The following is a 15,689-nucleotide window of genomic DNA, read 5'->3' as shown; positions in this document are numbered from 1 at the left end:
TTGTCTTCTCCATCTCTATGATCTTCTTCTAGGGAGCAGTAATAATCTAACTGGTCTTTAATTCATCTTTGTATCTACCAAATTGGTTTTCCTCTTTAACCGTTAGTTTTAGTTATATAAGTATAATTTTTAAATGTCTTATTATGCTACTCATATTACAGTATTGACCTGTATGATCCTGTATTATCTAACATCTCTCTCCAGGTTTATCTTTATTCTTTGAACTGTAGCCACAGTGATTAGCTTTTATTCAATTGATTGTACCATGATAAGGAGTATACACATATCATCTGTACTTGAAATTTCCTTTATCCTCTCTTCATCCTGCGAATTTTAACTTTAGTTCAGTTCCAAACATAAAATTTACCTTGTTAGGAGAAAGTTTATCTGATAGTCTTGGACAAAGTGGTATTTTACAGTTATCAATATTTTCATTTCTTAAAACTAATCACAATTATAATTCCTTGGCTTGATACTGTTTATCATTAATTCCTAACAGAACTATAAATTATGACATCAGTGATTATTATAATCCACTAACATTTCACATAGGGGTCTGGCTCATAGTAAAGCTATATAATGAATTTTTTTTTTATGCCATCCCTGGAGCTTGCCTCAGGGCCTTGAACACTGTCCCTAGCTTCTTTTTGCTCAAGGCTAGCACTCTGCCACTTGAGCCATAGCGCCACTTCTGGCTGTTTTCTATATATGTGGTGCTGGGGAATTGAACCCCGGGCTTCATGTATACAAGGCAAGCACTCTTGCCACTAGGCCATATTCTCAGCCCATGAATATTTTTTGAATGAGCTGTCTGATTATCTTTTAACAAAGTGGAACAGTGTGAAGTAATAAAGTGAATTTGTTTTTTGTAGCATTTCATTTAGATAGAAGAAATTCACCGCCAAATAGTTTGACACCGTGTTTAAAGATTCGAAATATGTTTGATCCAGTTATGTAAGTATTACAATTAAGCATGCATATAGATATATATGATTTGCTTGGAATAGTTGAGTGAAAAATACATAGTATTCTTATAATGCTGTCTATAACTGAAAATTAGTTTTCCTTACAAATTTCTAACTATAGGAATATTATGCTTTTCTTCTATCTTTCGTTAAATTCTAAGCAAAGATTTGACCCAAAGACACAGATGTATAATGATTTATAACACTTTCCTCTCTCTTTGTATTCACTGTGAATCCTCACAATATAGATAAATGCTTGAGGCAAATTCATGACAATGAATACCTTTTACTAAATGTAAACTGCCAATATTTTTACCTGTGTAGATAATATGTATGGAAATATGTGCTTATATAAAATTTCCAATCTTGAATTGTAAAAAGAAAAAAAATCCCTGTAATAGGTAGACATTTTCCTCTTCACGTATGTTGTAAATTTTTTTGCCAGTCCTCGGGCATGGTCACAGGGCCTAAGCATAGTCCTTGCTTCTTTTTGCTTAAGGCTAGCACTCTACAACTTGAGCCACAGTGCCACTTCTGGCTTTTTCTGTTTATGTGGTGCTGAGGAACCGAACTCGGCTTCATGCATGTTGGCAAGCACTCTACCTCTAAGCCATATTCCCAGCCCCAGTACACAGGATTTTAAGCATTCCAATGACTCAGCCCCTTTGTTCTGCTGTTGTAAAGGTCAATGAAGACTGAGTGGGAATATTGTTGACTATTGTTTCTGTTAATTTTAGGGAAATAGGAGATCAGTGGCACTTGGCAATTCAAGAAGCAATTTTAGAAAAATGCAGTGATAATGATGGCATTGTTCACATTGCAGTAGACAAAAATTCACGAGAGGTAAAGTAACTTCTAGTATTGAACTCCCCATTTTGGATTTGTTGCTATTAAACTAAATTGTTATTTTTCTTTCTTTCTTTTTCATACCACAGGGCTGTGTATATGTTAAATGTCTGTCTCCAGAATATGCTGGAAAGGCTTTTAAGGCATTACATGGCTCTTGGTTTGATGGTAAGAAATTTGAGTATTACAAAGATTTTGAAAAAGTGATTATGATTTCATATTAAATGATACCAGATTTTATGTTGGAATTTGGGTTAGCACTTTAAGTAAATTTTAGTTGACTTCATATTTTGTGTTCATGAGTTTTTAATCACAGTTAATATTCTCCAGCTACTACATATTTTTACAGGTCTAAAATACTATTTTTATTTTACAACAGGGAAATTGGTTACAGTAAAATATTTACGACTAGATAGATATCATCAACGCTTTCACCAAGCTCTTACTTGCAACACTCCCTTGAAGCCATCAAATAAACATATGAACTCTATGTCTCATCTTCGCCTTCGGACTGGCTTAGCCAATTCTCAAGGAGGTTCCTGAAAAGACTTTCTTCACCCCTAGGACTATTATTTACAATAGGAAAATTCCTGTTTGGCTTCTTGTCTTCCTTTTTAAGTGCTTTTTGTATGTAATATTTTTATTGCAGAATACAGCTCTATTTGAAGGCTCCAGAAAATTTAAGGTTCCAAAGGAATTTAGCAGTGAGGCAGTAATGCTAAGTAGATAGAATAATTGCTCATTCAATTTTAGGAACTCAGTTAAGCCAGTGCGTTTAAAGTTTTGCATGAGGAATCCTGACTTTATAAAGCATTTCAAGATACGGTGGTTATATATTTGCACCAAAAAGTGTTTAGGTAACCACACAAAAGCATGGTGAAGAGGCTTTTTTATATTTCCATAATTTCCTGTGAACTCATTTGAATTTGTATACAGTCACCAACATAGTTCCTTGAAGGCTAATGTGATAGACCTGTTAATTTCCCAATTTAACCTTAGGTTTCTATTGCTTGTAAGAGATTGATTTGCTCCAGCTGGAATATGGGAAAATGTTTTTGGTTTTAATGGCTACGTATACCTTTAAGGGGATGATGTACATGTACTTCAACTGGCTTTTGTATATATGTATAAATTCTGATGGTAGTGAAAGTCGTGTTTTATGAGGATGTCTGCATAAGCAGTAAAATAAGCTTTCTATTTTATTCATAATCTAATTTGTGTATATATGTATGTGTATATTTGTGTATGTATATAGATGTGCGTGTATATACATATATAGATATATGTATATGCACACGTAAATATGTACATTTGGCTGTACTATCATAGATCAAACAGTCAAACACCTGGAAGTATTAGATACAAGTTTAAAATATCTTTTATAGATTTTATATTAAAATGTTTGAGTATGATTTGGGGTGAAAAGTTCTGACACCAGTTGTGTGGATTCAGATTTATGTGAGCAATAAAGAATAATTGGCAGATGGTGAAAAATATTTTGTGAAAGCTGTATTTATTATAAATTCTAGGGCTGTGACATAGTACTATTGGGATTAAGTCATTTTCCCAATCTATTTATAATTTAATGAAATGTTAATGTCCCTATTATATAGCAAGTTGAAATCGGGGCACATTGTTGCAGCAAAATGAATTAGGCAAATTATACATGAAATTTTGAGTCTTAAAAGTTTGCAATATTGTAATTGCAGGAATGACAGTTGGTTTGTGCCTCAGTATTTAATTTGTTTCCATAAAGTTACTTTATTACTGTTTATGATTTCAGATTAAAGTAGTTTCTGAGCAAGGTTTACTTGTAATCTAATCATAATTGGCTTTTTAAATAAACTGTTGATATATCATTGTCAGTCCAAGTGAATATGTGAAGCAGCTGGAATTATACCAAGTTTTGTTTAAAGTTGAATTTTCTTTTTGTTTCATTGTATGTGTGTTGAATTTGCAGCATGAACTTGCACAGATAATGCACGTTTTCTGGTTAAGTAAACATGATGCACACTATTCTGTAACAGAAAACCCTATTGTGCCTTACCTATGTGCTTTTGTGGGCACCATGTTTATGAAAAATAAAAAATGAGTTGTTATCTGAAGAGAATAAATTTTAAATTCTCAGTTTATGTCTCAGATTCTAGTGTGTGAAAATATAAGTATATAATATATAAAGTAACCAATTTTTCTGTATTCTATGTGCATCCTAATGATTTATCTGAGCTTAGTGACCCCCATCTTGTAACCTGTTGCAAGAATGAATGTAAAAATAATTGTGGCATTTTAACAGGTCGCCTTTTGATGCAGATGCATCTTTTTCTTGCTTCTAAACAATATTTTATGTAAACATTGTACATTTATTATTGTAATATGTACTATTATGCAGTTTATTTTACCTGGAACTGTTAAGCCGACCAAGATTCCTCCCTGCAAGACAGTTGGGAATGTGTATAATAATTAGACATTTGAGAAGCTTTGAAGCTTGATGTAATCTGTTACATGTCCTGTTTTAAAAAAAAAAAAAGAAAAACATTCTGATTAAAAAATACTAGGTTTTTTAAAAATGTGTCTTCAATTTTAAAATAATTTTTAAATACCTTGTGTCTATTTTTTTCTTACTAAGTTATGTGCCTTTAACTCTCTTTCATTTGGGAATCTCTGACTACTTACGTGCTTATAAAGATGAAGACCCTAATGTTCATCTTAATTATTTTCAGCATCTTACTTTTTCTTTATGAAAGTATCTTCAATCAACTTTCAAACATTTGGATCAAAGTGGGACAAGAATATATGTCAGCCACATCACTAAATAGTGTTTAGGTTAGCTACAGGTTAGCTACAGACTTTCTCAAAGATGTTCTCAAAGGCAATTTTGCACAAACTTTTATTTCACCATAGACCAATAAAAGCAGCTGTTGCTAGCTGTTTTGGATAGCTAGGCTATATATAGTCTTGGTGTTTTAATCAAGCAAAAAGACTTGATAGTCACATGTCAGAATAAGTTTGCTAACAAATTTGGCACTATTATACGTTAGGATAAAAGATAAACATACAGCCCAGTATTTAAGACTGTCACAGTATGAGCAAAGATTTGATGTGTCACATTCCCAGTAGTACCTTTTTTTTAATTAAGATTTGCCTAGCAGTTCTGTCTGTTCTTAGTGACATCAGATTATTATAGGTCACCTACATGGCTTCTTCACCCTTTTCTCCTAGACCTATCTCGGCAAGTCACTTCTTGCAGATGACTCATCAGAGGATGTTAAATCAAGCAGAATTTGACAGCCACTCTATTGGGAAGGATGCTCAAAAACAGGTACTTAACAATTAAGAATAACTACGAACTAGAAGTTGTGGTTGGAAGACACTCAGTGTTCATCCAGGAAACTCATTCTGCTTGCCCTAAGGCCCCATGGAGGAAGCTTCATGTCTAGAAAAGGTTTCTATACCTGAGAATATCTATTAGGGACCCAGCAGGGTAGATTTATTATGCTAATCTTAGATTTTAAAACCAACTGGACCTGTGTACTTAGATTGACTTCTTTTTCCATATGTCGATATTAGTGACTTTAACACATTTATGAAATTTGAAAGAGGGTAATTTTAGAGAGCATGGGAAAAACTGCAGAGAAATAGTGCTCATGCTGCATGTGTAAACTCTTAGCAGTTGGGGCTGAATAATTAAGTTCAAGGCAATAAGTAGAAGTAGGAAAGGCAGACAATATTAGTTTGTCTCATAGGGATCTAGGTTTACTTTGGTTTTTGGCATTTAAAGAGAGTTCAAGTGATAAATAGATGATTTACTAGGAAAAATATAAATAAAAGGCGCCTATAATCCTATGTACTTGGGAGGTTAAGATTAGAAGACTCAGAGAAATCAGCATAGTTAAAAAAGTTCACAAGATCGTATCTGAGTTACTCAGGAGGCTGAGCTCAGAAAGATCAAAGTTCCAAGCCAGTGTGGGGGAAAAAAAGATAAATATAGATGAGATGCATATTTGCCAGACCTCATTTCAACAGAAAAAACTGATGACACATGCCTATCATCCTGAATAGTGTAAGATAGGTGAGGCCAGTCATGGTCCAGACTGACCTTGGGCAAAAAGCAAGACCTTATTTCAAAAATAACAGCAAAAATGACTGGAGATGGTAGAGTACCTGAGTAGGAAACGGAACCCAGAACTCAAACCTCAGTACTGCCAAAAAGCTTTGGAGAGGCTGGAGGTATGTCTCACTAATAGAATACCTAAACCTGGCAAGTGTGAAACTCTTGAGTTCACACCCACCAAAAAAGAGGGGGGGAAAAAAAAAGAAAAGTTCCTCAAAGAATAGAAAGGAAAGATTTAAATAATATGAGTTAAAATTGGAAAAACATGATCAGATATTGAAGGAAGAATTAATGTAATTTTCTAATGTAGCAAATAATCTCTGACCATTTGGAGAAGATGAAAGATGGTAGGATGGATTTTGGTAATTTTGAGTTTGAGGTGCCTGTAGAATCACAGGCTTTATGTCTATATATCTTTTGTATCTGTATCTCATTTTTCTACAAATGCAAGAAAAATTCCAACCAATTTTGAGAAATCAACCACAAAACATTATGTAATCTTATTTTTTAAAGTAGAGATTCATCTGAGTCCCTCTTAGCACTTTATCCAACTATGTCCTGTAACAGAAACCCAAACTAAAGCTACTTGATCTATATTTAGATTTTATAAATTATTAGAACAAGTCAACATAATTGAAATTATTTTATAATTCCAATTAATGCAGATTGAAACTGCAGTTCTTCGGATGTAGTAACTGAAGTTTATGCAGTAACCATGCCAGTGGCTGCCATACCAACTGCAGGTCTTGACCAACTCATGTCTTCAACCCTGATCTATCTTATCTCAATTTTACAAATACCTATGATTATTGGCCAACCCTAGTTCTTATGGTTGCTTTTTTTGTTTGTTTATTTTGCATGGTAAGGGGCCTCAAGTTTTTGTCTGGGCTAGACTTGGGCCGTAAGTGTTCCATCTATGGCCCCAACATATCTGGGATTATAAGTGTATATGACCATGCCTGGCTCAATTGTTGAGGCAATCTTCCATAATGTTTGTTTATGCTTGAGCTGGCCTCAAACTGACCTCCATTTCTTGTATAACTGGGGACTACCGTTTAAATACAGACTTTTAGTGCTATATGTTTCCTTGTATGCACTGTTAAAGCTGCATCCTGTAAGTTTGGGTATATTGTGTATCCCATTTTTGTCATCTCAATACATTCCAGTTTCCTTTATATTTTTTAGTACTTCAGAATGTAGTTTTTCATTTTCATATTATTTGTGGATTTCACCAATTTGTTACTAATTTTAAATTCCATTCTATATTGTTTGAGTACATCCTCTGATTTCAACCTTTACAATCTAGGGGTTGTTTTGTCACATAGAATATAAACTATTAGGAATGTTACCATGTAGCTGTGAGCAGAATGTGTTGACACTTCCAGATCACTAGGAATCAAGAGATGTGTTGGGCCACCACTGGTCTCACATGGATGTCATTGTTTTGTCCTTTTGTGTCTTTTCTGGCCTCAGGATTGCCTTCCCTTATTACCTGATTAGTAATTTTTAAAAAGGCTTTTTTAAATGCTTAATCTACTATAAAGGGTGTTTCATAATTAGATTTTTAAGATGTTTTGTGCCACTGTATTCTGGAAATAAGTGATATTACATAATTCTTTACCTCTATCTTCAAGAATTATTTTTACTGTTAGTAAAAACAAAGCAATAACTGGCTATTGGTGCCTGATTGTTCAACAGGGAACACTGTTTTTGATGGTGAGTTGATAGACAGGTGTACAGATATTCCTGGAAATAAATTCAGCAAGAAAAAATGGCAGCACCTATGTGAGGAAAACTTAGATCAACGAAAACAAACAGAGGGATATATTACTTTTCCCTGATAGAATGAACATGTTCTTTATAGAATGTGCCTTTTCCTTTATCAAAGGGCTTAATACAATTCTAATGCAAGTCCCAAAAGATATCATTTCTAAGAATTTTAGGATATCAACTAAGAAAACAAGAAAGGTGTTTTTAAATTTGAAAGTGCTAAATAAGAATAGACTGACCCTCTCAGATATTAAAGCCAATTAAATCTATGCAGAAATTAGCAAGAATGTGTTAACAATGAAGTTAAAAGTTTGTAGCCAATGAGAGAATAAATGCCTGGAAACAGGAATCACATTTTCATCATAGTTTCACTACAACTTTTAATATGTTTGACTAGCATTATAAAATTACATAAGTTTTAGACATAACAAAAGTTAGATTAAAAATAGATTAAATTTCAGAAGTGACTTTTTGGTAACATTTTTTTGTTTTGTTTTTTGCCAGTCCTGCAACTCTACCTCTTGAGCCACAGCGCCACTTCATGTGGTGCTGAGGAGTCGAACCCAGGGTTTCATGTATGCTAGGCAAGCACCCTACCAATTAAGCCACATTCCCAGCCTGGTAACATTTTTTTGAAAGTATGAAATGATAATTTCTAAAATGAGGCCCTGCCTCATTTTTGCAAAATGGCATATTTTTCCTTTATGCACTCCATCTTTTTGTTGTCAACTTTCCTTCAGAGACTGGACTGGGCTTGGCAAACTCCCTGTCAGTGCTCATGACTTCAGCAGTTTTCTGTTATTTTTCTTGACTTCATGGAATCCTTTGCACTTTGAGAGGCTTACAAGTTTTGAAATGGTTTTGTATTGCACTTACCTGGTATTTTGGTCTGACAATTAGGAAGACATTGGCAAACATTTTAACAATGGACAAGGCATATTATCTGTGCAGCAGATAATATTCACTGAGATGTTGACTTTTTGAAGAGTACTTTAAATTTTTATTTAAGAAGTTGTACGAAGGAGTTCCCATTTAACCAAAGCAGTTTATGAATACAATATATCTCAATCACTGTCATCCCTTTTACCATTCTTACCCATCTTCCCTCCACCCACCCTTTTCCCTCATTCTTCTTAATTTTGTAGGATACACATTGGATTCTTGACTACGTTCTTCCCCCTTTTCCCCTTTGTATTTTACAGGTCCTGGGGCTTGAACTCAGGGACTGGGTGCTTGTCCCTGAGCTTCTTTGGCTCAGGGCAAGCACTTTACCACTTGAGCCACAGCACCACTTCCAGCTTTTTCTGAGTAGTTTATTGGAGACATAAGAGTCTCATGAACTTTTCTGTCTGAGGTGGCTTTGAACTGCATTCCTCAAATCTTGGCCTCCTGAATAGCTAGGATTATAGGCATGAGCCACCAGTGCCTGGCATCTCTCACCCTCCTTTTTTTTTTTAAGAATATTTTCTGTGATAGTCAACATAAGTGAAGTAATATAGTTAATAAATACTTAAATTATAAGGACTCTGATATACAAGAACTAAATAAAAGTGCCTTATAAAATTAGTGGGAAAAGGGAATCTTTCAATGAAAGTGAAAACATCTTAAAAGACTAGTTGCAGTACTAGATCTATGATGTTACTTGTGCTAGGGTCTGTGGTTCCAGCCTCCATAGAAGAGGCCCAGACCCTCCCACTTACAGTAATATAGAGGATCTTAATGACCTGGTATTTCCACAATATGGGAATCCCTCAGTTTCCTTAAAGAAATTTGACTGAGAAGGTATTGGATGCAAAAGTTTCATATGTTCCAATAACAACACATTCAGTAGTGTTCATCAAGTTCTATATTCTAGGGCACACTATAAAACAAGGGAGCAGGTAGATGGTTTCCTGATGCTTATTTGTGTGTGTCAGGAGGGTGCCAGCACTGGAGCTTGGGCACTATCCTGGAGCTTTTTCACTCAAGCATGGTGCTATACCACTTAAGCCACAGCTTCACTTCCAGCATTTTAATGGTTAATTGGAGATGAGAATTTCACAGACATTACTGCCCAGGCTGGCTTTGAATCATGACAGATGTCAGCCTTCTGAGTAGTTAGTAGGAGCTGCCAGTACCCAACTTGGATGTTTATTATTTTCTTCAGAGATCACTTTATTTGGCAGACACAGGTTCCTCTCTATCACTAGCACATCACCAGAGAACAGACCTCCCAAGTGATATCATGAGTGGGTTACAGACATGGCACTATACTAGCTTTTAGAGAGGCAGCATGACTTGGATAGTGGAGCTCAAGGCATAGTCACCTGCCATATATAAACCACTTCCTCCATTTAACCACACACTGTACAATTATCCATTCCCTGAGGACCAGTAATGTTTTTAAAAGGTTGGGAAATACTGTTCTAAGCAATGAACTGGGAACAATGAAAAGGTGAATATCATTATGCAGTCATTTAGTTTAGTCATTTAGCAGGGATGAAGAGGCACAGCTGATTTTTTTTTCTGATTCTTTGAATTCATGACAAATTCTATTTTTGTATTAGACTTTATGTCAGTCTCTTTATTAACTCTCCCACACATAACCAGGTAAGTTGTAGGAGGAATGAAGAGTTCAGAAATAGTGGTAAAATAACTAAAAGAAAGAGAAAAGTGTTTTATATGAAGGTAACCACAAAAGCAAACCATAAAGAAAAATATTACATCTTGTATTACAATAAAATTACTCTTATACACACAAATCCTGAGAGTAAGTTGAAATAAAGGGGATGGGAAATATTAGCACGTAATAATAGTCTAAAATATTCTCACATGAAATGACAAATGATATCAGGACTTGGTTTACAAATGAAGAGCTGCAAGTGGCCAGTAAATATGTGAAACATTTCAGCTACAAAATTAAATACAAGTTAATAAATCAATTCAGAAAGGATTTTTGCATATTAAACTTGATTACCGTTGATTGGTGTGTGATGGCATAAACATCGCCATAGACCAATTTACCAACCTGTAATAAAAAATGTACTATTCATACCACTTAACCTTATTTTTTAATTTTTAGGAATTTGTTCTGAAGAAATTATCAGAGATGACATGAAGATAAATGAAAGTGATGTTTACTGAAGCTACATATTGTGATAAATTAGGAGCAACCTAAATCTATAAATATGAGATTAACAATGGATTATCATATGGATTCCTGGGAGATTATTAAAATATGTCTGAAGAATATTCAAGACATGAAAAATAGTGTCTGTGTGATGCTTACAATTGTATATACAGTATCTCAAGTTTATCTCATGCAGGGCACTCACTTGGAAGAGACACTTATTTCCTCTGGCACCCGCAAACATGAAAAGTGACACTCAAGATGTAGATTTAACAGAAGGCTCTGGAATGAAGCTATGATAGCCTCAGAACCAGAGCAAGTCTCTAAAAAGAGACCAAGAGAAAGAAGCTGGTCTTCATTTTAGGTTATGATTTCAATTCCCAATTCCAGCACTGTCCCAAAAGCTAAAATAAAAAAAAAAATGATTTCAAGTGTTTACAATTGGTTGTTCCCCACTGGAAGAAGAAAGCATCAGTACTGTGGCAGAAATTGGCATTCATACAGGCAGTCAGTTTATTTTTGTAACTTTGACTACATGTTTAAGGCGCCATTGATTTTTAAATGTATGTTTCTATCTGAATGGACAAGAAATGTATTCATTACCTTAAGTATGTAACTGTAAGCCCTCTGAAAATCATCTTGACAATTAAAAAATACATTAATGCATTATACATGATTAAGCTCATGTGAAATTCAAATACTTAATGACTTAAAAGTTTTAAAAAAAAAAGGTGAACTGTGCTTAGAAGGAACGGAACTTATTTTAAACATAAAATTGGAGGAACTATTCAAAATTTAGCAGTGGACACCTGCCGGGCTAAGCTCTACCTCCTTCCGCGTGGAGGTCCTGGACCTGTTTGCCTCTCCGTGTGGTCCCCTATAGCCCTCAATGCATATCCTCTTACCAGTAGGAATTGACTGCGGGGGCGAGGTCCACGGATAGCCTTGGTCAGCGTGTGGTCGCAGGACACCCTGCCCCCTTCCCCATAGTTGCCAAGGAAGACAAGGACGCATTGACTCCCGGAGAAGCCTCAAGGGGCATTCTGGTTTATTCGAAGGAGGGGCTAACAGTCTTATACCAGTAATGACATGTGAAGGAGAGGGACTGGCCAGGTGCTAACGATAGGCTAATGAGCGCGTCCATCATGATGATGTCACAGACCTTCCCGCAGCTCCGCCTCTGGCTCAGCCAGCGCCATCACGACACACGTGCTCACCACCCGTGCTCACCACCGAGATGCAAGATGCGGGGGCTGGTTTGGCTTCGAGGTGGGATGGGCCACTAGCAGCCGCCCCAGGTCTTAAAGGAATAGCCATCCCCTACAGACACCTATTGAATTAATTCATTACAGACATCTAAATATTTACCTAAATTAGAATATCTTCACTCTGTTTTAAAATCTATCTCAGTAAGTGCATTTTGAATCACTGCCAACCTTTGGTAATGAAACTTGGACTTTTAGAGTTTTATCATTTCAGCACTTTGGAAAATGGTCATGTTTGCCTTGGTCAGAGACCCATGAGTTTTTAGACTTAGCAGGTATATAATGGTATTCCAAAACATCCTTAGATTCTTGCTTACAGAGGGTGAAGACAAAAGAAGGAGTTGAGGTTAAGAGCTCAGCCTAGGGAGTCAGCAGTGCTTATGTTTCAGTTTTGATATATAGTGATCCTGTGTGATTTATTAAAGTTATTGTGTAACTTCAGTCAAGTTCTTTAAAGACTAAAAATCAGTTTATTCATTTTTAAAACTAGTACTTGTGCTGATGACAGGATTAAATGAAATACTATAAAATGCCTGCTATATAATATCATAGTTACTATTTCTAAGCTGATCTATGAGGCCACTTGGCAGTAGGATCTATTTTTTGCCGCTTTTTGCTGTTCCCCCTTTGTGGTTCTTCACAATACTCACTTGGAGAGAACTGAAAATGTATCAGCTTGTGAGGTTTTCCTTTTTAAATCTTCCCTACTTCAGTAAGTAGAAAAAGGGCTGCCCTCCTTTCTAGCATGACTTTGATGTATCAAATAGAAAGGGACCAAGGTGGATGATTCTAGGAATACTAGATTAGTTTGACATGAGAAAGTCAATATAATTTGTCATTAACAAAATAGATGAAATAAATGACTCTCACAAGCAGTAAAAGCATCTGCTAAAATTAAAAAAATACATTTTTCACAATTCTTAGCAAACTAGGATTTGTAGTTGCTAAATCTGATCAAAGGTATTTATCAAAAACCTACAACAAACATCCTAATAATGCATAATTTTGTTATATTGGGTAATTAACATATTGATGCCCAGAAGTCCTATTCTTTTATTTCTGCAACTTGTTTTTCACTATTAACTCTTTTTCAAAACTATTCTATTTGTTTTTGTTCTTTTGGAACTAGTGTATTCTCTCTTTTTAAAATTTGGTTTGAAACAGTATACTTTATCTTTCATCTCCTCTAAATTATTTTACTGTTTTCTCCAACTGCTCTGTCTAAAATGTCTTCCTTGTATGCTTAGTGCTTTTGCTTTGAAAGGGTTAATATTGCCAGGTCTGGTAGCACAGACCTGCAATCCCAGCATTTGCAGAGTGGAGGCAAGATCAAGAGTTCAAGGTCCAACTACTCAGAAGACAGAGACAGGAGGTTCACAGTTGAATTCCAGCCTTGGGAAAAAGCTGGAACCCCCATCTTAAAGAAGAACCCGGTGATAGTGGAACATGTCTGAATCCCAGCTCAAGGTTAACCCAAGCAAAAGCAAGAGTACCTGAGTACTAACGAGCAAAAGGTGTGAGCCACTTGGTCCATTACCTGAGAGCACCCACCTGTAAGTGACACCACATACATAAACACCCCCACTCACACAGAAAGAGTTCAAGGCCAGCCTGGTTTACTAAAAAGGGGGGGACGGGCAGATGAGGAAGAGGGGGAAACAAAAATATCAGTTTCTTTTTCTTCAATGTAACACAGATCAGATCTCAAACATAACAGTTTTCAAAATTACCCTCCTTGGAACTAGAGTAGTGTCAGTCTCAGTCTGACAGGAGTGGACCAATTGTGCATTCCAGTGGCAAACTAAATCAAATGTTATTAAAATGTTCCTGTAATAGGTAATGCTGGTATAATATTTTAATCACAAACATCTTAGCATTTAATTTCACATGATGTATTCCTTGGGGTTCAGGTGCCTGACTGCCCTACTTGGAAGACAACAGGGGAACAGTGGAAGCGAGTGGGTAGCAGACAATGTGCCAAGAGCTACACACCTCTAAATATTCTTGGGACTTGTAGAATCTTAGTCGCAGATTCAAAGAGCTAGTTGATGGAAAAAGCAAAATGGCTCCAAGTGCTTTTCTTTGTTTTTCTCAAGGACTGCTCAATACATTTATGCAATTATTTTAGTTATTAAGCCGAATTTCTGTGTGCATGTATCAGTACTTGAACTCAAGGTCTCAAGCTTGGCTTTTTTGCTCATAGTTGGCACTATATCACTTGAGCCACATCTTTACTTCCAGTTTTGTTTTTCTTTTTTTCTAGATACTTGAGGATAAGCGCCTATCACAATTGTTTGCATGGGCTGGCTTGGAATTATTATTCTTAGATCTCAGCCTCTGAATAGTTAGAATAGGTGTGAGTCACTAGTGCCTGGACTGAAAAATGCACTATCACCTGGCTTATGAAATAAAGATTTTGGTGGGAAAATATTGCATGTGTAATTACAAATTTGAGGGAAATATATTTACTTTTATGTTCATTAAATGTATTAAATCTGGATATAATAAAGCATATACTCTGGTATTTGATTCATATACCAAATTCCTATTACTCAGAAAATTATTAAAGATTAATCCTGATAAATACTGCTGTTATCTAAGTTCATCATGATGAGATTAAAAATAACTACTTTTAAGAGAATAAAGTATTGTAGCACTCTCACTCCCCAAAGGTGTGTGTGTGTGTGTGTGTGTGTGTGTCCTTGGGGCTTGAATGCAGGGGCTTGAACACAGGGCCTGGGTGCTCTCCCTGAGATTCTTTGGCTCAAGGCTAGTGCTCTACCACTTGAGTCACAGTGCCACTTCTGGATTTTTCTGAGTAGTTTATTGGAGATAGTTTATTGGACTTTTTTGCCTGCGCTGGCTTCAAACCATGATCCTCAGATGTCAGCCTCCTGAGTAGTTAGGATTACAGCTGTGAGCCATCAGTGCCCAGCTTTCCCCAATGGGTTTTAAACTCATCAACTGGTTTTAAACAAAATGGTATTCTATAAAAGTTCGTTGAATATGAGTACTTTGAATATATTGATATATAATAAATAAATATAAGATATATGTATAAAACATAATGAATATATAATAAATATACAATAGAATAAATATCAAAGTATATGTTATAAAATAAATAAAAATATATAAATTATACATATTAGAATATATAGTACATATGAGTATAGAAGTGGTTCTTGATATGGTGTAGCTTCTGAATAGTAGCTTAGCCTAATATGTCAACTCTGCACTCGGAGCTAAACCAAAAGTATTTGATAAAAGCTCATTGAATATGAGCACTAACAGCTTTTCTTCCTCTGGCTGGGGCTTCTGAACAGTATCTAGGCCTAATGTGCCCATTCTCCACTTGGAATTGTTGGCATCCATTCAATTCCTTGGGTCATATGGAGAGGGCATCTTGAAGCTTTGTGCAGTGGTCAGGGGATTTTATTAAGGAGTCAAGAGCAGCATGTAAGAGAGAGGTTATGGCGTAGATACCGTGCTTATACATCCTTTTGAAAAGGGCTGCTCCAAGCTCACCCCACAAAAAACATCACAGCCTGCTGCTTTATTTAGCATAGCTGGCTATGCTCTGTTGCATGTGACCCCCTTGTCTTAGTCACAGCTGAGGTAGT

General features: G+C 35.7%; 1 protein-coding gene across 1 annotated transcript in view; it reads left to right on the top strand.

Annotated features, from left to right (window-relative positions):
• The window catches only part of Lemd3 (LEM domain containing 3), a 52,396-nt gene extending 48,074 nt beyond the window's left edge, over positions 1–4,322 (top strand). Inside the window, exons 10-13 of the mRNA XM_048360238.1 lie at positions 873–954; positions 1,703–1,808; positions 1,901–1,979; positions 2,191–4,322. Of these exons, the coding sequence (XP_048216195.1) occupies positions 873–954; positions 1,703–1,808; positions 1,901–1,979; positions 2,191–2,354 (431 nt within the window). The 3' untranslated portion in view covers positions 2,355–4,322. The remainder of the gene's footprint in view (positions 1–872; positions 955–1,702; positions 1,809–1,900; positions 1,980–2,190) is intronic.
• Positions 4,323–15,689: the final 11,367 nt, after the last annotated feature.

Source organism: Perognathus longimembris, chromosome 1 (assembly GCF_023159225.1).
Source record: "Perognathus longimembris pacificus isolate PPM17 chromosome 1, ASM2315922v1, whole genome shotgun sequence".
NCBI lineage: Eukaryota > Metazoa > Chordata > Mammalia > Rodentia > Heteromyidae > Perognathus > Perognathus longimembris.
Note: the sequence above shows the minus strand (reverse complement) of the source record. Positions and strands in the feature narration are given on the sequence as shown.